This window comes from Saccoglossus kowalevskii, chromosome 2, assembly GCF_978046115.1.
Source record: "Saccoglossus kowalevskii chromosome 2, keSacKowa6.1, whole genome shotgun sequence".
NCBI classification, from domain to species: domain Eukaryota; kingdom Metazoa; phylum Hemichordata; class Enteropneusta; family Harrimaniidae; genus Saccoglossus; species Saccoglossus kowalevskii.
Genome location: NC_140642.1, coordinates 6,311,347 through 6,334,643, shown reverse-complemented (window position 1 = coordinate 6,334,643; position 23,297 = coordinate 6,311,347). Strand labels below are relative to the sequence as shown.

Genomic DNA, 23,297 nt, shown 5'->3' with positions numbered 1-23,297 from the left:
AGAGACACAACAATTATTAATTATCTCATGCACAAATCTAAGGTGGATTATAAACACAAATCAAACTACCTGAAAGAAACAGACATAATTATATTCAAATATTATGCATTGAATACAAGAAACAAAATATAATTTTTACTTTTATTGTGTTAAATACAATATAAAGTGAAGAACTTAAATAAAAGTTGACACAAAAAGGTTTGGTTAGCTGGGAAAGGAGAAATAATAAAGTTAGTAGGTGGGAAGCAAAACAAAGTGCAAACCAGTGGGTTGAGATAGGATTTAAGGTACATGTACACATGTATTTGCTCTATTTGAAGCGCATATAACAGTTCTATACGATATTCTGATATATATTATGATATACATAAGTGCATCCGCTACTAATAGAGCAAATACTATATAGATATCAAAGGTTTACAGGTGCATGTGTCTCACATCCTAGAAAGAATAGAAAACTAATTTATATCTTGATCTACATAAATCATGAAAGTAAGAATTTATCCTTGCATGCAGTGAGTCGGAATACATGCAAGTGTAGAGAAAACAAGGATTTGTTTTCCACCTACGTTTTTGCGCGCTCTGATGGCGCAGTCCTCTAGTATTTCAGCAGCTTCATATTTACCCTGACGCCGATACAATGCACCTAGGTTCTTCAAAGTAGTAGTAACAGTGGGACTGTAACACAAATCATTGTTATCATGTCAGAAAAAACAATCATAATGATTCTTTTTAAAAAAAAAAAACTAAAGAAAAGACCTACATTAACACGTGCCTCCTTGGAATAGCGTTCCAACAGGCCTGCAGCCTCGTATTTGCCCTGTCGTCGGTATAAAGCACCGAGGTTCTTCAGAGTAGATGCTACTGTGGGACTGTAAAGACAGAAACTAGTCATGCAATACGTGTGCATGTGCACCTGCCAGTTTGAATTACTCACCCAATGAGATGTATGAGCCACTATACACACTATTATATGCTAATTATATGCAAATTACAACTATCACCAACCAATGAACAGCCTGAATATGATACCACGAAGAATGCCCACACATTGAACAATTGAAATAAACATCAACTAATTATATTACCATAGGCTATAACAACCAGTTCATGCACATTCTTAATTTTTAATAACAGTCTGGGGGGCATCAGTGGTATTTTGTGGCAAGTTTAATAACTGAAATGGCAGTCCGGGCTCAATTAATCTCTCAAATCCAACAATGAAATGACATAATCCTAGTATGGGGGCTCAAACAGAGGCATGGATTTCATAACATGCAATGAACTAGAATACGAGTGGAAGTCTACATCACTACATCATTGGGGGGGGGGGGGGTTTGTGTGTAAGCAGATATCACTGGTTTGGGCTCTTGTGTTACTCTCACAATAAGAAGAGATTCATGCATATTTGATACAAGGCAGTAGAGGACAATATTATCAATCAAAGCATCAAACAATTTGTATTACGCACCAGACGTTGTGCAGAGTAATATGTCAATATTTGTCAGGATGGGTGGGGCTTAATTGGTAAGGGTGTGGGTGGGGCTTATTTGGTAAGGGTGTGGTCAGTGAACATCTAGTGTTAGTTAATTTTGTATTACCTGTCAACCTTAGCCGCTTTGTGCCAGCCCCCATATTCACCATATGGTGCATTGTCCTTTCCTTTTCCCTGCAGATAAAACAAAACAAAGCAAATTATATATCTTTTTAATTTTCAGATTATTAATATTCATGTATATGATACAAATGTTGAGATGTATCCTCAAGTATGTGGAACGTGGGTTCAGTCTTTTGATCCATTTCTAACCAAAATTCAAAAGATGTTTTTTATGCACATTATTAAAATGCATCATAGGGTTTCCCTCATTCATCAAAATCAAAAATAGCTACTTCAATAACATTTTACAGGGCCATACCACCATGTAGTGACCCATATAGTGATGACAGTGGAAATGTGCTCAATACATTGTTAACATTACTAATCAGTATCATACAACTGTCATTGATAGTATTGTCACCAGTAACATAAACCTTGAACTGTTGATGTGGTAATATCATAAAAACACTCTAATCCTACATAATCACATACAATATAAGTCTATCAATATGATTGTAACATACATGTACATGTAATAGCTAACATTACAAACGCGTGTTCACAACTTTTCCAGTCTTTCATAAAACATTTCAGTTCTAGATTACACACTGTCCATGAAACTTGATATTACATTTTAATATGTTCAAGACGTAATACTGAATATTTCAGTAAGCAGACATAGATGAATAATATTTTATTATCTAATTACACACACAGACTTGTGTCAATCCAATTATTATTTAACTGTCTACTGGTACAGCATTGTATATGTACTAGCTTGATAGATGTCTACTCGGCTGTAAAATATGACCTGATGTCATTCTAATTTTAATATAAGATAATTAAATTTTGAGACAAAATTTGTCTGCGAGCGATATATGTACAATTTGGCTGTCAACTCAGAGACAGCATGCTAGTAAGATATGTACAGATAAATAAATCTAGTATATTAGAGTTTGGCTGCATATTATTGCCTCACTGGAAGATTTTAGTACTTCAGTCTCAAACTACACATGATCACATATCCTGAATTGAATGAAGCAATGTACATAACATTCAATAAAATTACTATTCATAGACATGAAGTATCAGTCCACACTGATCAATTGATAAAACTTATTGTGAATCACTGATATTGGAGAATAGAGAAATATAGCAGCTTTCAAACAAACATGGGCATGGCAGACAAAAACAAGCAAACAATAAAAAAGGGTGGTATTGACAAAGTCATAACATATTGATTTTCAGTTTCTTAGTGTAATACATTAACCTTTTAATATGGAAATAAGCATGAATGTTAAAATAAGCATCATGACATGCAGCAAAAACATACTCACTTTTTGTGCAGGTTTGGATGACTGCTACACACACAGGATATATATGACAAAGGATGAATGGGGAGGAAAAAATATGGAAAAATAATAATGAACAAAAAGCAAAGCAAGCAAGCAATTATGGGGTATTACACATAGCATTCAGTAACACAGCCACCATTACTGAAAACAAACATTGACATGCACATATAAAGCATATTATTGATGTTAATAATGAACAGGAATATTGTGCTATATGGAATCAGACATTACTAATGTAAATTAGTACATTAGACACAATAGCGTTCACAGTACAGGATTTACTGTACTAACACATGAAGATGTTATGTTCAGACATAGGCTCTCACATGAGATCCCAATCTATTTCAATCAATGGCTGAGTAAGCCTATAAATGAGGAAATCAGGCAGTCCAGACACATCAATTGAATGCATCTACACACCATCTGAGGCCTCTTAGTCTACAGACAAACATGACTTTTAGATTGAATTTATGTGTTCAAAACAATATGAAACATCTCTCTTTCAATCATGGTCTCCCAGATTTCTTAATATATTTAATATATGTCAATGAATTTTTCAAATTATTTTTGTGTGTTCTTTTTTTCTATTGTGCATTATTCTAAGGCCATGTATTGGTTTACACTCAAGACACAACATTAAATATGTCAACAACTACTTAATGTTGAATATATTAGATGCATATAAACCATGTATAAAAAGATTCATACATAATTATATTAATCTGAAGATTTGAACATTAATTATTAAATATCCTCAATGTTTTTACAACCTAGCTTGAACTGTATATAATTTATTATTTAAAACATGCCACTTGACTATTCAGTCTATTTACTCAAGATCCAATGGAGCTATTGGGAAATGAAACAATAATTACTTAAATAGCAGCAGCAATTATTTACCCATTCTCTAATAAATATCAACTAAACTGGATGCCTTTTATATTAAAATGTATGTCATTAAAATTAATGCTATAATGTCAACCCTGGGTCATGGCACTGATGTCTAATTGATTTCAATCAACCAAATATAGTAATCAATTTATTAGATGTTAATATTCACAAATGACAAAAACTTGCTTTTAAATAAATATTTATTAAATTATTATCATCACAATCATAATTCTATTGATGTAAAATAATTCCTGACATACAAGTCAAACAGAAAAAGGTAAAGCCCAGATTAATGCAGCACCCAAATCACATTCAGCAACAATTCAACATTGTCAAATTTTTCTTAAAATTGAAATATATATGTATTTTTTATCATCAATTTCAATATATATCTCATTTTCAATGTAATCTCCTCCCACTATCAATGCTCCTCACATGTACAATTTTTATTTTTTACTGACAGCCCACATGTATTTTACATAGATATTTATTTAGCTCATAAAGCTTTTATTATCCTCTACAATAAGGGCAGTATTGTCTATCAGTAGCATCCATGCATTCTATCATTATAATAAACAACTATACACAATAAGATACAAATAAGTATGCCCAGAATTGAATTTCATTATTTGATTTATGAATGCATAGTTGTTGTGATCTTTCTTTATTGGACAGGAATTCCCCAAAACCAATGAATTGTGCAGTAGAGTATATCTCATCATATTTCCATACACTGCAGTGTACTGCAGCAAGCTGAGAGGCCCTACAATAAGGTGTTTTCTCAAATTTCATTTGTATTTTTATTCATTCTTTTTCAAAACTATATCATCCCAAATCATTCCTTGAATTTCAGAACACTGATGTCATGAAAGTAAAATACTAATACAAATTGAAATAGAATTATTTTCCTCTTCAAAAATGTAGCTGTTTCATAGTTGATTGAATGTCTGAACAGACTCATTTGCTACTGGTCTGCAGTATTAAGTACATTCACAATAAAATTGAGAGATTTTTTATTTGACTTAATTAGATTTTAATGATTATCTCAAACTAATCAATCACTTTTAGAAAATGTTAAGTTTGGATTATCACAAATAAGATGCATCTATGACATGGTAATAAAAGCAGTCTGAACAGCTGATTTGGATGTATCAACCTAGTGACCGTGCATGCACATTAAAATATGCCCAGTAATACAATACATCTTAAAAATACAGATATGCAACTCGTATACTCAAGTGTCAAGTCTGAAATTTGCCCATGTCAAATAGATGTAGATGCTGCAGACTTTTTTTACAAATATGTTTGATTTGAGAACAAACTCTAAAATGATTAGTCCTAATCATCTGACCAGTGAATATTTTTGGTGTCAAATCATTTGGCAGTGTTTCTTCTAAAGCCATATTTTAACAAAATTTTCTTGAAATAACATTTCTCAGTACCAAATATATTATTAAATTCATAATTATTAATGCAATTATTTGATTTGAACAGAGATATTGGTCACATACAGTTTCCATGATATGAATTGATTGAGTTTGAGTGAGTCATTCAATGGTACAGAGGTCAACACAACTGAATAAAACAATGTACATTAAAAAAAGCATACAGACAATACCGATAATGTAAAATAAATTGTTACATCATTATAGTATGCTCAGTTGCGTAAATGAACTATAGGAGATTTTTATTTTGCTGATTTTTTTTTACATCAAACAAAACAATTTAATCTCACCTTTCCTTCTTCCCTTTCCTCTGCTTGCATCCAGATAGGTTTTTCATCTCCACTTCCAAATTCTCTTTCATGGGCTCTTGTCAGTACCTGTTTATAGAGTGTTTCTGCTGCTTTGTACTTGCCCTGTTTTAGATATGCAGACGCCAGGTTGTTCTTTGTTTTGGCGACATTAGGATCATCAGGTCCAAGTTTAGATTGGTAAATTTCTAGTGCTCTTTGGTAGTACCATTCAACCTATGGAGAGAACAAATTACATTGTTATTACAAGAAATAAACATAACACTACAACTAAACTAAGGTTCAAATGTACCGTAAAATCTGTTTTTGAAGCTGCATCCAAATAGAAATCGCACCTATTCTTTTTAGAATTGAGAACCAAAAATTCAATTATCTCATATGTGCAAATGCTCTAATAGAAGCCGCATCCTATATGTTGCATTGTACCATTTTAATAGAAGTCACAGCTTCTAATACAGATTTTACAGTAAAATGGTTGAGCTGGCTAATTAATGTGTTTGATTTTTATTATTCCATGTGAAAGTTGTGACTGAAAAACCTTTTAACCTTGTAATATTTTGATAGGGCGATTTAGGATCAATGCAAAGTGATAAATTGACTAAAGTGAAGCAGACGAGTATATGATTAATTAATATAACATTGATGTAAAAGAGCATATACCATAGTAAAAAAGTGAATTTTTAAATCTGCAGTGTACTATAGAAGTAGAAATATTTCATTTTAGTGGATTGATATAGCATGCACTTCACCAAGTTCTAATTTAGTGTACATAAAAAAGCAAAAATAACCTCTTCTCATAACTCAGCTGAATTCAGCAGTATGACATAATCTGGCAGGAAATAATTCAAAGCACAATCATTTTTACCTCTTCATATTTGCCTTGGTTCTGACACAGGAGAGCCAAGTTGTTCAGTTGCTTAGCAACATCTGGATGTTCTTTACCAAGCACCTGAAATGATATAAAACAGTTTATACAACAGGATACACTTAACTATAAGACAGTATGGACAATTAATTTTTGATATGTCACAGTGAATGCAAGTAAGTGTAAATCCTATATATTTTTTTTTACCTTTCCTCCACTCTGAACAGATTAGCTTTTTAATGTGTAGAATATGTGTATGCATCAGCTATCGAGTTCAAAGCAATTTCATCAAGTTACCAGCTCTATACTGAAAACTCTAGAATGATATATTTATTTAATGAAGGTTTAATGGAAGAAAGTCTATTTACAGTCTCCATCATGATTATAGTTAGTCATCCCATCCCATAATATGCTACTCCTTATCTGTTAAAGCATTGACAATTTAGCATCACATGAGTTTTGCGTCCATTCTGGCTTGACATTAAATTATCTGACTATGTATTCTGTGAGCCTGGCAAGGAGGCAATTTTTGAAACTGCTGAGTGGCTGAGTCACCAAGCACAAAAATCAAACACATAATCTCCCTACTGTGGGAGAGACGACAAAGCAACCATTACAGGTGGAATGAAAAAATGATAAAGAGAAAGTAGCTGCTTGCCTTTTCTCTGATCTCTAGAGCTCTCTTGCACAGAGGCTCAGCCTCCTTGTATTTACCACGTTTGCCATATAAAACAGCTAAATTATTAAGTGTGGCTGCGACCTGAGGGAAAAACACATGTTCTGTATAAGTACACAGTAGGAAAACAATTTTACATTTTCTAGCACTTTGCTTGTTTGAGATATTATTCAACTATACAATTTTTGTTTTCCTCAAGATTCTCTGCAGATTTAACATGCATTTGAATTTGTACTAAATACACATATTTTAAGATGGAAGAATAAAACATAAAAATGATCAAATTTTTCATTCAGTTCAATAAGTAGATGTAATCTTTAAAACAAGCAGCCTGGTGGCTGAGATAGCTCCGCTGTTAGCAATGCACATTTCAATTAAAGAACAGATGATATCATTAGAAAATGAACAATATTCAAAATTCAAAAATATCATTTTTCACCATAAATGATTGTGGTTTTTAACAAGAAAATATCAATTTTTACCAAAAATGACAAAAATATTCATCAAAATTAGAGAATTGAAGATATCATCATGAAATGAACAAATTTGAGAGTGGTTCACATGTAGTATCTATATATGTAATATCAAAGCAATTGGACTTGTGGTTTTTAACAAGAAGTCGAAAATACAACTTTTTACCAAAAATGACAAAAATATTCACCACAATTAGAAAATTAAAATTATCATTACAAAATGAGCAAATCTGAGAGAGGTCCACATGTAGTACCTATATATGTAATATCAAAGCAATTGGACTTGCAGTATTTAACAAGAAAATGAAAATATCACTTTTTACCAAAAATGACAAAAATATTCACCAAAATTAGAAAATTAAAGATATCATCATGAAATGAACAAATTTGAGAGTGGTCCACATGTAGTACCTATATATGTAATATCAAAGCAATTGGACTTGTCGTTTTTAACAAGAAGTTGAAAATATCACTTTTTACCAAAAATATTCACCAAAATCAGAAAATTAAAGATATCATTACAAAACGAACAAATCTGAGAGAGGTCTACCCAAGGTACATACCGGTATACACCAAGTATCAAAGCATTCAGGCTTGTAGTTTTCAAGAAGAAGTCGAAAAAGTAAAACATTGACACGGATGCCGGACAATCACTCATATGATAAGCTCCGCTCGACAAAGACGACAGCGGAGCTAAAAATACACAATGAAAAGTGCACACCACAGAACACTAAATAAGTATTTTGAGGAATAATTTCCTATACTTACAGCAGGATGATCAGGACCTAATGTCTTCTCCCTAATAGCGAGTGCATCCTGCAAAAGATTAGCAGCTTCTTTGTATTTATTCTGGTCCCTAGAAACAAATAATGAACAAGAAACCTTATTTTATTACATCCTATATATTATCTATGATGTATTGCGAGATTAATACAACCTGGAATGCTACTACATGTACAAAACTGTGCAGCAGGAAATTGATTTGCTAATCTTGCCTCCAGCAATACAGTTGTGTACCTAATTTTCCACATATACTGATTACCTTAAAGTTAAAGGCATATGAAGGGTTTTTGAAAGTGACCATAACAACTGAGAAGTCTAGCTTCTCTAAACACCTCACGTTAGAATGTTTTTTAATTTTATGGCACTAAAAAAAACTAAAGTAAACATTTGGGACAATAAGTTTTATAAAAGATTTAAAGCTACAACTAGTATAATAAATAAGTTCAACTGTAGGAGGAGTATCTTGTGACCCGGCTAGCGCAATGCTAAGAATTTTTCACTCCTCTCATGCAACTATAAAGAGTTAACTAATCAGAATGCCATTGATGTTTGGAAACTAAACATTTATTAAATAATGCTTTCAGATACAGGCAGTAACATTATTTTGATCAACAACCACTGAGACACACTTCACCAAGGTTTTAAACTGACCTGTGCGAAGACAAGAAGCAAAACCTTATATATTTTTGTTAGGGATATGAATGGCACACATTGAAAGTATATAATCCTTCCAGCAATGTGATTCAGCATAAACAGGTAAACACTTACCTATAGACTAAGGCTAAAATATTGAGCATTGTAGCTACATCTGGATGATCGTGACCAGAAGTTTTCTCTAAATCCTCTAAAGCTTGTTTGCACAAAGGAACAGCTACTTCGTATCTTCCTTGTGAAGCATATTGTATAACTAAGTTATGTAATGTACGCAATCTAGCGGGAATCTCGTAACCACCAGTTGCAGCAGCAGCGGCAGCAGCTGCTTGTGGATTGGTTGGCTGTTGTGGTGGATAACCCTCTGATGAAAGAAATTACATGTTGAGATCAATAAATAGAACATCAAATAATGATAAACAAGCCATGAATATCATAGTCGTTATTTATCAAATTTAAGATGTATTGTATGTATTGTTTTGTTTATAGTAATATAGTATGAACACAAACAAGTCAGAGATAGGGATCCAGAAGCTGATGCTTGATTATGTATGTACCAAGTTTGAACAAAATCCATCTGTAAATAGCGAAGATCCAGTTCTGGAATGCCAGAAGGCTTGATTTAGATGATTTTTCAGCACAAAAATGGCCATCATTCGGCCATCTTGAATTACATCATGAAACAATTTGAATTGCATATGTATATTATTATGTATGATGTATGTGTGAAGTATAAATGTAATCAGTCCAGGCATGTCTAAGATCACTGATACATGCATGGACGCACACATGAAGGTCAATCCATAAGTCCCTGTTTATGAACTGGGACCAACAAAATGGTTACCAATCAGCCATCTTTCACCCAACCCATTGTATTGTGTATTGTAACCCATTGTGTATTGATATTTTTGAGTTTGCATGGAATCAGTCTATGATCATGTATGTATCAGAAATAGTGTTGAAAAAATCTGTGATAACTTTAACATATTTTATTTTGTGAAAAATAGTAAAGAAATTTTACCACAAAAGTTTTTGCACTCAAAGGATTAAGGTAACAAATACTTTGGAATTATTTCTAAAAGCCATCAAGAAAAAATATTTACAAGAATATGAATTACATAACATGATAATGTACAGTAGACAAAATTAAGTTAACTTGTCAGGAGAGGATAAAGTGGCATTCCAAGTCTCACTCACCATCTTGTTGCTGATCTTCCTCTTCCTCAGGAAAACCCAAGTCTAAAGGTGTATCTTTTTCTGTTGTACTTTCTTCACTCTGTAACACAACCAAATAGTTTTATTGATGTTGTGATGGTAATCACAAAAAACAATCAATTTATTTTCCAACTTTTTATAAAAACAGGTTAATTCACCTGCTAATGTTACTGATGGAAAGATGGCAAAGCCAAGAATTGACTTGAATATGGTGAACATTCCTGTGAAATTTATGCATCTTCAATATCACAGCAAAGCTATTCTCTTATGTGTATCAATTGTGGCACTACGGTGTGCGACACAATTTCATTTATAATGATCGTTTTGTACAAAGCAATTCATGATACAACACAGACAATGTGTACGATGAAATTATATCATGCAAATGAGGAAACACATGCATTGGTCTGTTCATTGGGACAAGTATCACTCCAGGCAAGCTGACCATAAGTCTACCAATAAATTTGGTCTATAATTGTACAAATAATGAAATCACCTGTGCATCTTCAGCTAAGTCTACCAATAAATTTGGTCTATAATTGTACAAATAATGAAATCACCTGTGCATCTGGATCGTCATATTTCTTCATCTGATTCATAAATTCTAAATGCTTATTTTCCTCTTCTAACTGGGCAGCTGACTGTTCACTAGACTGGAGCTTTTGTTGTGTATTAGCAAGTTCATCCCGAAGCCATGCGTTCTCTTGACATAACCGCCTTACTTGGGCCCTAAGTTTCTGTTTCTCGGCTTCCACCATATTTAAATGGTGACCTAATGCCATCATCACCTACAGAGAATAGGATAATATACAGTACAGGTCAGTAACATAAAGTGACAATTGAAAAAATTCAAATCAACCCACCTGCATCCCTAATTAATTATATACCCTATCATGTCAAACTCTGAATTTGATAAATGATTTGACCATATAATATGATATATTCAAGTCAATGCACTGCCAATGGCATATTTATTATATCTATTTGTAATTATAATGAATTACAAATTATTTTACAGCTAAATAAATACCTTCAGCATTGAAATATTATATACTGAATGTAGATGACATTTAATTAATTAATTTCAGGTGACAATATACATCAAAATATTCTGTTAATTTTTTTGTTTAAATTTGCATTAAATATCAATATTACATCTGGATCTAATTCAAATTCAGATTTTCTCACACTAAATACCAGATGAAACAGACCTGTATATATTATTGATGGTAGATATTCAGCTAGTATGGCAAATGGGACATATCGTAAATCAACAGGAGGGAAAGGGACTTCAGCAGAAGATGAAATTGAAGTAATGTAAGTAATGTATAAAAGTACTGCCTTAGGGGGTCAGACTCAATAAGCACACACATTAGGTTTGGACAATGGAACACCATACACTATGGTAATTGCTCACAATGTACATTTGATAGCTCTGAGTATTGGACATATTAGAACCTGCTGGCTTTAATAATCATCACATCCATATTGAATTTCCTATAACTGTTACTTCCGGAGTAAAATGTACAAATGAAATAAGAAATAAGCTTTCAATTACACAATTTTAAGAGGGAGAGTACATGAAAACATACAACTCTTTAAAAATATTGTAAGTGATGCAGTGGAATGAAATCAAATAAAATGTTTAACAAATTTCAAATGTAGCAATTCAACTGCATTTAAATTATAATCTATAGGGGAACATGGAAACAACCAACAAGTTTGAACTATAACTTAATTAAAAACCTCAATGGATCTACTAGTGAAAATTAGTCTTAGAAATTAAAGTGGTTTTAACATAACTCTTTGTCCAGCTCTGGAAACAACTGAACATACAAGTAGACCATCTTCCCCGCCATTTTGAAAAATCAGAAATACTTGAGACTTGTTTACTTTCAAAGGTGAAGCGCAACCAATGATGCAGAACAATTATCCAAGTATCAGAGGCAAGATTCTTTGTTGTAAGTCAGCCAAGGTTCTTTATTCACATAACAAAGCAAACAAAAGAACTGTCAAACTGTACTGTAAATTGAGTAACATAGCCATCTTGCAGTATCAGTAAATCAAATGGCTTGCTCTAAATAATAATCATGACCTGTGTGATATACAGTGTTTGACAGTAAGGCCCTGGGCCTAGAAATTTGCTGTAGGGCCAACAAGTTTCAGAATGTAACAGCCAGCTGGGCTTACTCCTTATCAACATCATCTTATCAATAAAATAATGTTTAAAATGATCAACATTTATAGTCACAGAATTTTTCTTTGAGACATCAAAAATGCATATTATATTAAAAGTCTGTCTTTCATTTTCACAAATAATATTTTTATTTTGAATTTACTAGTATTATATATTTACAATTTGTTGATGTTTAGTGACAAACACTCGTGATAAATATGATCCCTGGACATGAAACTCAAGAAAAGGAAGGCCTCAAAAAACATAATAATTTAAGTTTATAATTATTTATGAAGAATTATCTTTTCTCACATCAAGATAACATCAAACTTTACAAGGTGGTTACTTTTCAACAATGAAAGTAGCTGGGTCATTGAAGGTTAAGCCAGTTTCCCATCAAATGAGTATTTCATATGAAGTTGGATACCAAACAAATTAATCATTGCATGTGACTGGTATAAATTTATTTAGATGAACCAATACTCCACCTATATATCATAATATCAGCTCAATTAAAAGTTTGAAATTAAATTCCTTGTTAATAATCTTGACTAATGTGAAATGTACCAACATTTGTGTGTATTACACTTTTAAATTCGAAAGAAAATGCCTAAGCAGGAATTTATATAAAACAATCCATGGCATGGCATGCATAATCCATGGGAGCACACAGTCACACACTTTGATGCTTACCTGCGCTTCATTGAGGCCCAGTTCAAGACTCTCCAATGACTTCTGTAATAATGAAGTCTTTTCTTCAGTGAGATTGGAGTCTTCATTGTCCTTTTTTACAGCCTTTAATGACTGATAGAGACCATTCAGGATACTATTATGTTCATTTTTTAATTGTTCAAGTCCCTGTATAACCTGCCTGGTACCTGATATGATTTCTTCTTGGTTCACCGACGAGTTATTCGAGGAAGACGAAGACATGTTGGATGTGAATGACCATGGGTTGAATTGTCTGCAAATGAACAAAATGTTGAAAACTATTAAAACATTGCTATCTGTACAGTAAATGAGAGTTCTTCCATGTACTTGTCAGAATTTACCCATAACAGAAGGCTATACCACCTGCAATTGAATTCAGATCTTCTACAACACTGTCGTTGTCTGAATAACATTAAGGCATGAATCACACAATTTTTATGAGTTGTTCACACATAAAAAGGCGATGTTAATCTATGATTTCTACGAAATGCAACCCCTTTGATCTGAAGAGTACAATACAATATGGTTCCGCTTCAAGCCTACATTGTATGAAGGTGTTGCGATAAAGTTGAATACATGGTTTTTGTACAAGGCTAGAATATTTTTCATTACTTTTAACACTAAAAAGCCATCTGAGGACAGTCTCTTAATAGGAAGATTAATGGCAACCTTGAAACACTATTTACGACCAACACATTAAAATCACAGATACTACAAATGTATTTATATGTTCAAACTACAGAAAACAGTCACAATTCTGTCCCTCCCAAAGAGTACCCATTAGTCGTACTACACCACGATAATATTTTATTGTCCAGTGTAGTACGTAGCAGTAAGATAATCATATGATTTGAACCTGCGACATTGCTAATGCATATCACAGCAACCAATTTCTAGATACTGAAAAAACTCTCTGACCTATGTCTAAAATGTGAAATTACTAAACCTAGCAATGGCTATTACCATGGCATGAATATTCAAATTAGCCAGTCCCTTATCATCAAGACAGACAGTAAACATGAGTCATCTTGAACTGAACTGAACATGCAATCGTAGTTTGATTATGTTCTAATTATTGTTAATCTCACACTTGCTTATCTCTGACACAAAATAGAACCCTCATCAGTTTACTTATCAGCGGGTAAACACGTTTATTGGATTTTAAGTACAACACATAATTTAAGGTAAACATTATCATTTGATTAAAATTGTAAACCATCCTACCTGAAAACCCATTGCGATACAGATGCTTTAATCAATTAGGTAAATAATGTGGTTTTTAATTTAATAATATACAAAATTAAAGCAATGAATGAACACACATTTCTAATTTGGTATATAAAATAAGGTAAATGTTTACCGGAATGTTAAAAACAGAACTGAGTTTGACCATAGACATATTGTTGACGATGAGACAATTACTATATTGCGGATGTGTGTAACAACAGTAGACTGTTTTTTAGAATAAGATGATAAAGATATTCATTACATGTAAGAGCAGCTTCATTAACCATTTCATTGTTTATCAAGCTACCGGTACATCATGTATTAGTAATATATTAAGGATTGTAATTTTCTAGAAGAAGTTAAGTAAAAAAATTTACACGAACAACAATGACTGACAATCACTCGTATAATAAGCTCTGTTCGACAAAGTCAACAGGGGAGCTAAAAATAGTGAGCAAGGAGGATTATAAATTACGGCAGACTGAACTACTCGTACACAGAAACAATTGGTTCAAGTATTTGCATTTACCATTTAAAATGAAAGGAATAGCACACCTAGTATTGTCAGAGTGGGCAATATTTACATTCAGTCATTGGCTGCTCAAACACTGCCATGGATCCTGATAGCAAAATGAAGTGGATGTGTGGCAAATTAATGTGCACTATTTTGGACAAATGAGTAATTACAAGAACCCTGATTTATCTGTAAAATCTTGATTATACTACAAATAGTCATGTACTGGAAATTGGTTATTGCTGGTGTATGCATGCACATTCTGACTGTGTATTCTGTCTTGCACGTCCACCTGTTTTATTATAGCATGATCCATGGCAGTGTTCTTAAGCAACCAACAATCAAGTGTAAATAACACCGACTCTGATGCTGTCATGAATCCAGGGATAGATTTACTACAAGACAATAAAATAATGACAGGGCAAAAAAAGCAAGAAAAGTCATGTGATGCAGCATGCAAAGCAAACCTCAACATTCATGCAACAATGATCTAAAATAGTGAGAAGCATACAAAATCAGTGGGGAGTGTTCTAATCTATCATATATTATTCACCGAGTTGGTGAACAGGCAAAATATAATTCAAACACATCATTGAAATGTATACTTAATAATTTCAGGGCACTGCTATTTTAATATGACCATGTTTTTTAGAGTTATATTTATAACTACATGAACAACCTTGGAATACCAGGTTCATGCCCCCTTCTTTAGTTCACATATCACCTACACAGTATACACACATCAGAGTTTCTATGAACCAGGCATGGTGATTGTTGTGCCTGGATATAAAAAGGTTCTATTAGAAGCATTTATTGAAATACTGGATCATTAAAATACAACTTATTTTGACCATAGACCATTTAGTTAGTAGTAGTTGGTAATATATTTGCATGTTTGTAACAGAAATAATATACATGTACATGTAAATGCAATGAAATTGAACATGACAATCATCAACAAGCAGCCTCTTGGTTGAGATAGCTCCACTGTTAGCAATGCATATTATCACAAAATGAACAAATCTGAGAGAGGTCAACCCGAGGTACTTTAACTATGGTACATGTATAATATCAAAGCAATAAGACTTGTGGTTTTTAACAAAAATATCACTTTTACCAAAAATGACAAAAAATATTTATCAAAATTAGAGAATTGAAGATATCATCATGAAATGAACAAAGTTGACAGCGGAGCTAAAAAGGCTAGAAAGGTATTTGGGTTAGACACATTTTCAGTTTTCACTGGCATTCCATCAAAATACATCCATTCACTATCATGGCTCATATGACACTTAGATAGAACTATAGTGAGTACCTCAAGGCAAAATGCAATCTGCTAACATGCATGATGAACTTAAACATGTCAAGATACAATCAAAATGGATCAGAAAATCAACTTGAGGACTGGGAACTTGTACAGAAAGATAATATCTCATATTTTCACTAACCACATGATCAATAATTCATGCAGTATCTCAGGGAGTAGAAAGGCTTGTGTGCCTTGGGAGTACAAAATCCAGAACATTTCATCCAGACATTGGATCGAAGACGAATTTTATACCAATGTTACATACTGTACATTTATGCCATTTCATTCATTCCTGTATACAGCAGTGAAGTAGCATTACTCAACAAAAGGAATGTTTGCATGATAACATATCAATTTATCATGTTCTGGTATAGCTTCAGCATGTACGCACAAGTGTATAGACAACTGGCATAACAACAAACCCCTAAAACGGTTAGTCTTGTACAAAAAATCTACCTATCATTATGTTAGACCAATCTGACGTACTGACACATCCACCTGCACTGTCACAGGCCACTGCTTCATGCAAGAATCCTACACTGTGTCATCACTCTGCACTAAAACAATGAAAAATCAAGTTTTTTTTTACATTCACAGCAAGCCAACTTACCCCTCCTTACAATAATGATTGCCATAATAGGAGGTGCCTGTGATGATTGACAAGATGTAGACATAATGTCAACATTACCCTGTGATCCCACAGTTTAGGGTCATTGAATACATGATAAGATGCCATTGATGAATGTGACCTGCTCAAGCTATTCAATAATAATATACTTTAACCGAATATACCTTAACATGTACATTAATTGAAGAGTATTCTTAGAATCGCAATATTACGTTTTAACTATTATTCTGTGTAACCAGTAGCTAATTAAATATTTAATTGTGGCTTTATAATACCATATTTTTCAGTCATAAAAACAATATTTCTATACCCGATACACAATTCCTATTTTCCGAAGTTAGCATAATATAATTTTGAAGCTTACTAGGGTACCGGTATTTATCAGTTACATGTACTATATGTATTCTATGATTTGACATCTTACTTACAAAGTAAACTGTTGAATTGGTTGCACATGGCTGATATAGGATGGTGTGTACCTGCACAAATGAAATGTATGATCTTTTAATAAACAATTTGAACATGACAGAAATACCATCCCTTTTTTGATTATTTTTTCCATATTAAGTTTTAACCTTTTCATTCCTTCTTTTCATCGGAAATTTACAAAATAGTCCTGTTTATAGGCTGAAGAATATGAGAAAAAAGTACTGAAAAATTGGGTGGTGAAAATGTTAAAAAAAATGTCTTTCCATTTGGTTCAATACTACCTTGTAATAAATAACATAATAATGGTGCAAAACATTGGCAAGAAAAATGATGGCATCTGACTTTATATGATTTAAAATTAGAATTCATTCACTAGATATACATGTACAAGTGCTATATTTACTATCTCCAAAAATGCACTGAATATTAAAATAAGAGTAAAATTGATGTTCCCAGGAGAGAGGTCACATTGGTGCCCAGGAATGTGAATCGATTCATTTGTAAATGACTTCAAGCAAGTAAAAGCATGGTTATTAATTGAACTATTTTAAATCATGATACCACAGAAAGTATTAGGAAAGGACAATTGTTAACCCAATGTATTCAAACTCTTTCTTTTTATCACCAACGTGATTTTTCTTTGACACAGTGGATCAGTATTCACATAACTGAACGGAAGTTTATATAAACAGAATGGTTCAAATGACATCACAAGTCAATGTACTGGGACACCCAGAATGCATTATTCCACTATGCAAATCCAGTACTACCATGCCAATAGTGGCCTCAAATAAGATACAGGTACACGTAAACTAAGAGGCCAACAGTAAAGCTTGTCAAACAATCTGCTACTGTGGAATACTTTATTTTCGCTGGAATTAATTTTCACTGAAAAGGCTTTTTGGGCGTTTTGTATGTAATTTATTTTCACTGATTTTTGATGAGTTTAATGTGAAATATAGCATAAAAAGTATATTCCAAGCGAAAATAAAGTATTCTACAGTATTTATTTGTTGGTGAATTTGTTTCTCTAACAACCAATTCAGACAGAGTCGAATGTTCAAATAGAGAGAACATGACACATGCCCATGATGGTCCAGATCCAATCAACAACCCTGTTTTCAACTTGTGCCAGCAAATTCAGGGAAGGTTTAGACACAAGTTATCTGGCATATGCCAAGAGCATTAATATTACACACTATATGGTCTATAATCAGCATGTGTAAATAACTAAACACAAAGGTTTGGTTATGAATATGTGGCTGGTCAATGTTCTATTTACTTGAAGGAATCAGCTCTTAACAGTTGAAAAGTTCAAACAGAATGTAAATCATAATGTCATATTTCTGCCACTGAAGTTTTAAAAAAATACAATACTAACACTTCACAAAATTCATTTTCCATTTATCTACTTAATTTCATGACAAAAATACTAGTAAGCATTATGTAAATTAGTAAGCAGTATGAACATGCATTTGTTAATTATTTTTACAGGAAAACATTTAAACACAAAACCTAAATAGTCTACACAAACAATTATCTTTTAACTAAATCCAAAAAAGTATGAGTATTACTGTGTTAGAACCAAAAGTTAATGTTTGGATGATAAATCAACAAATATAGAAAATATCCTACCACTCTACTGAACCAATTAATAATAGAAACATTAATTTATAATCTCATATTCTATTCGAGAACAGCACACATAACTTAATATAGAATTGTCAGAGCATATTTCTAGTACAGTTCTGAAAAACAAATACACATGGTATGGATGTTGAACCATTACATAAAATACATGACTGCTTTTTATTCATATGCAAATTGTGTTTACATGAATATGTTCTGCATGCACTTTGAATACACTTTGAGTAGATTCTTCTCTTTCAGGATTGCAGCCTGGATACTTATGATATTCTGGTACTATGAACAATGGAAAAAAATTCTGTTCATGTAACACCACCAAGTGATGCATTGTAATCTGGTCTTGTGTCACATTTGGGATATTGAAAAATATGGGGATGTACATTCACCATTAAAATTCAATTTAGAGTCCTACAGTTTAGAAATTCATTTAAATGTATTATAACACTACCAGGGGTATACAACAAATTTATATAACAATTTCATGAATTGCTGAATTTGAATTAATTCATTCAATATCCATATTCTGCCTCATTCAATATCTTACATAACATTTAAACTTTATCATCTACTGGTAATTACATTGTATATTTAAACAATACTGCTACTGTTGGTCTGTCTGAAAATGACATATTAGCATGTAATTTACACCCAACACCACACTCAAATGTGTGATCCCACTGTAATGCAAATATTGCTGGGAGGGTAAATAGAGTCTGTTTACACCATTTGGAAAGCAGGCACAAAGCTGTTTATGTAATGGCAAATGTCAGAAAAACCTAATTACGTGCCAGTCTATAGCTAGTCAACATCAGCAAAATCAATAGAATTGATAGACATTTACATGTAAAATGCAATCATGGAGCTGAAACAATACTCTACTGTGTACTAATTAAAAAATAATCAGTCATCAGAACACAGTTATGTACATTTGATTTCAAAGACAAGGAAAATATGGAAATGCAGGTGGTAATAGACTATATTATTCACAGTAGGTGGTCGTTTGTCTAGCTACTGGGTCTTTTCTACATCACTGAGAACATCTCAGGCAATGTATCTCAAATTGCTGAAATTCCCAGTGTTCCACAGATGTGAAATGATTTCTTGGCCATAGTTCAATTCTCACGCATTGTGTCATATTCATCGAAAGCATTCAAGGTTGCAAGTAGCCACATCAACATAAATTACAATCGTGCTTGGAATACACAAATGCCTAGACATGTAAATAGCATAACATATTGAAATGAATAGTTTTAACAGATATAATATCATATATTCTTTACAAGTGATAAAGTTCACCTCTATCTCTGTACACACATGTAGACCATAATCACTAACCCATACATTAAAACAATTATTTTATTTGTAAATTTAATTCACAACTAAATCTCATCACCAATATTTGTTGCAAGCTAACATATTCAGAGTACATGTATTACAAAAATGTTGAACCACATATTTATATATGCTCACACACAGCAATATAATTACCAGACTTACAAGATGTTTCTCCATCCTAAATAACGTACTTTAATCACATTTATCAACTGCAAGCCCAAATCAATGAAATGATAGTACACATTCATATATTTTCAATTGAAGTGTTGGACACAGCTAGGTCAAAGATTATCACTAGTTTATGATTCACAATAGACGGTCAACATTTTTCAGTTTACAGTCTACAGCAGATGTCACTCTATCCCATCACTGCATATATGGAGTACATTTTTCCAAATACAGTGGTATCCAAAACAGAAGCATTAACCTTGGCTTATACAGATCATTTGATTATGCATAGAACTTTTCTAAACAAATCAAATCATACAAACATTTGTAGAAGTTGTTTTTTCTATGGTCTATGATCCAATTACCTTGGCCTAGTTTATTAATTATTTGTTGCCAAAAAACCTGTAAACTGAATAATTTTCTCAGTACCACTGGTGTTTGGTTCTCACAAGATTCTACATTGGTATGTATTAATTCAATTCTATTTGTTCACGCTAGTGCCAAACACATTACAGCACTTATGCGATTTAGCACCCAAGCTTAACAAAATGCCACCCTTTATTGGAGGGGTATCTGTTTTCGGAGTCGCATTCGACTTGGCCCCTGCCCTTCTGAAATGCCCAAATTAAATTGTCGAGTTAAGAAACCCAGTTACCGGTATTGAAAGTGCTCCAGTCGTTACACAGCACATGTTCAAATTCTGTGTAAAAAACATGTAATTTACACACATTATGTACATCACTATGAGACTGGTATCAAACACAACACAGTGCAAACATAATTTTACTTTTCTGGCTGATTACAGTATCCACCATGACTGATGTGAATGGATAAACTATTATTTTTTTTTCAGCAAAATCAGTGGCAAAAGATTATATTAAATAAAAATAGAATTCATTTCTGCATTGTGTTGTAAAAAATGATATCGTCAATTTCCAGAAGTTTTCGAAAAATTTTGTCAGTACAACACAGTATTCCGATTTGGTCAAATCATGCAGAAAAACATTGAGGCGAGAATTGTTTTGCATTGAGTTTATGAATATCTCAATTTTGATTGTTTTCCCATAGACTCTAATCATTTTTACACCATACATTTTAGTGGTATGTAAATAGTATTTTTTTCAAATGAGTGTATTCATTTTGAACATTTTCGGTTCTTGTGGAAAACAATAACGACGACTCATTTTGCAATTTTATTTTCCTTACTATTTCCCTCGAATCAGGCACATTGTGAATGAAAATTGTCATAATTTTTCAAGGGGGTGCTCAACTAAACACCCACTCTCTAAAAAAGACGATTTTTACATATAGCATTGTAAACATCACCCACATGATGCCATGGTGTTTTTCCAATGAATTAAAGAAACAAAACAAAAATCAATTACCATCTCTTTCAAATTAAAATTTACCATAATAATGCTGGTTTGTAATAAGCACAGCTGTCTTTTTGTTCAGTGATAACTCAGCCTTCAAATACATTGATTTGAGGCAAAAATAATTACCTGTAATTCTACACTTTTGAATTTGGAAATGATATGCGACAAGTCCCAATATATTATAATAAATAATCTTGTATTTGATATGACATTATCCATTTTGACTGCATATACACTATAACATCTTGCACAGTATTTCAAAACCCAGAGAAAGTAGCAAGCAAGTAAAAATCAGTAATGTCTGACAACAGAATATAGGCCAGATTTTTACATTCCTTAGAATTTAAATAAATTTCCAAATGCTATCTGGTGTTCATCAATCATTGTTCTGTTAGCATAGATTACAAACCAACCCTGAATAATGCAATATGATATCATAGCACATGGGATATGGTGAAAGATAAAGATGAATGCACAATCTGGTCAATGGTTGAATTCAAATTCAAAACTAATGGACAGGGATTGTATCATCATTTTGGGGTAATGATTCCCAACAAGAAGTTCAATATTAATTCTGTGTATTTTTGCTGTAATTTGTATCCTTTCCCCAATCAACTGTTTAGGTTTTTTATTTTAAATACCCGGTATATATTTTTTTCTGTTATTTTTTCTTATAGAAAAATGGTCAAGCTCTTGTACTGTAAAAACTACTTGAACTTGACATTTGAGTGAACTTGATTTGATATCAGATCAGTGCATGGTATGCAGCTACATATATTTGAACTTCGTCCATGTAAAGTACAGTTAAAGTGTGCTTAATGCTAAAAGAGCGCGTGGCATAAATACTGGGGTAAAAAAAGGTGTGGGGAAGGTGCTTTATTTGCTTCAGCTTTTTACTTCAAAGTTACACATATTGAGCACTAAAAAGAGCATAGATAGACTAAACCATAGATCAGTGTGAGAGATCAATAAAATATTAGACGTCAAAAGACAAATAGGACTTATTTATTTAACGGTGGAGCATTGAGAAAATGTCATATAACAGGTTTGCAAGTTAGCACAAAAATGGTACATAATATTAACAACATAAAAATAAATGTGAACAGTCGCAAGCATGGTGGAATTCCTACTTATTTCATTTTGAAGCAATAGGTATGTGATCTCTAGTGACACGACAAGCTAAATTCCAAAAGGAGGAGTATTATTCAGGAATCATTTGGTGTAAAACAGTTGATGACAAAAACAAATGAAAACTCCTATAGTCTGGCCCCAGGCTAGATAATCAGCAAGTCATGCCAATGCATTCACAAACAACTATTGCATAATAATTTAATGTATAGGAATAGCACTGCATAGTAACATTTCAGTATTCAATACATCAAATAATAAATGAAGAACATTAAATAGTATATGCTGTAAATTAGTGTCACCCCGACCCCCACCACCATGAAAGATGGGTTTTCACTAAATTTGGCCCAGGGTGTCCCCACCTATAATTAATATCTGCTACAAATTACA

The 23,297-nt window shown here is 32.6% G+C and overlaps 1 protein-coding gene across 14 annotated transcripts in view; it reads right to left on the bottom strand.

The window, feature by feature from the left end:
• LOC100374520 (kinesin light chain-like) overlaps positions 1-23,297 on the bottom strand; it is a 39,780-nt gene that overhangs the window by 15,742 nt on the left and 741 nt on the right. For 7 of the 14 annotated variants that reach the window (XM_085508444.1, XM_085508411.1, XM_006814219.3 and 4 more), the window contains exons 2-12: positions 13,129-13,399; positions 10,820-11,047; positions 10,242-10,320; positions 9,162-9,408; positions 8,379-8,466; positions 7,120-7,221; positions 6,462-6,545; positions 5,579-5,812; positions 2,935-2,958; positions 1,602-1,669; positions 570-678 (exon numbers count right to left, since the gene is read on the bottom strand). In XM_085508444.1, coding sequence (XP_085364570.1) covers positions 570-678; positions 1,602-1,669; positions 2,935-2,958; positions 5,579-5,812; positions 6,462-6,545; positions 7,120-7,221; positions 8,379-8,466; positions 9,162-9,408; positions 10,242-10,320; positions 10,820-11,047; positions 13,129-13,368 — 1,503 coding nt within the window. In that variant the 5' untranslated portion in view covers positions 13,369-13,399. Of the gene's footprint in view, positions 1-569; positions 679-763; positions 873-1,601; positions 1,670-2,934; positions 2,959-5,578; positions 5,813-6,461; positions 6,546-7,119; positions 7,222-8,378; positions 8,467-9,161; positions 9,409-10,241; positions 10,321-10,819; positions 11,048-13,128; positions 13,400-23,297 lie in introns of those variants that run through there. The other 7 variants (XM_085508415.1, XM_085508425.1, XM_085508431.1 and 4 more) reach the window with 5 other exon arrangements.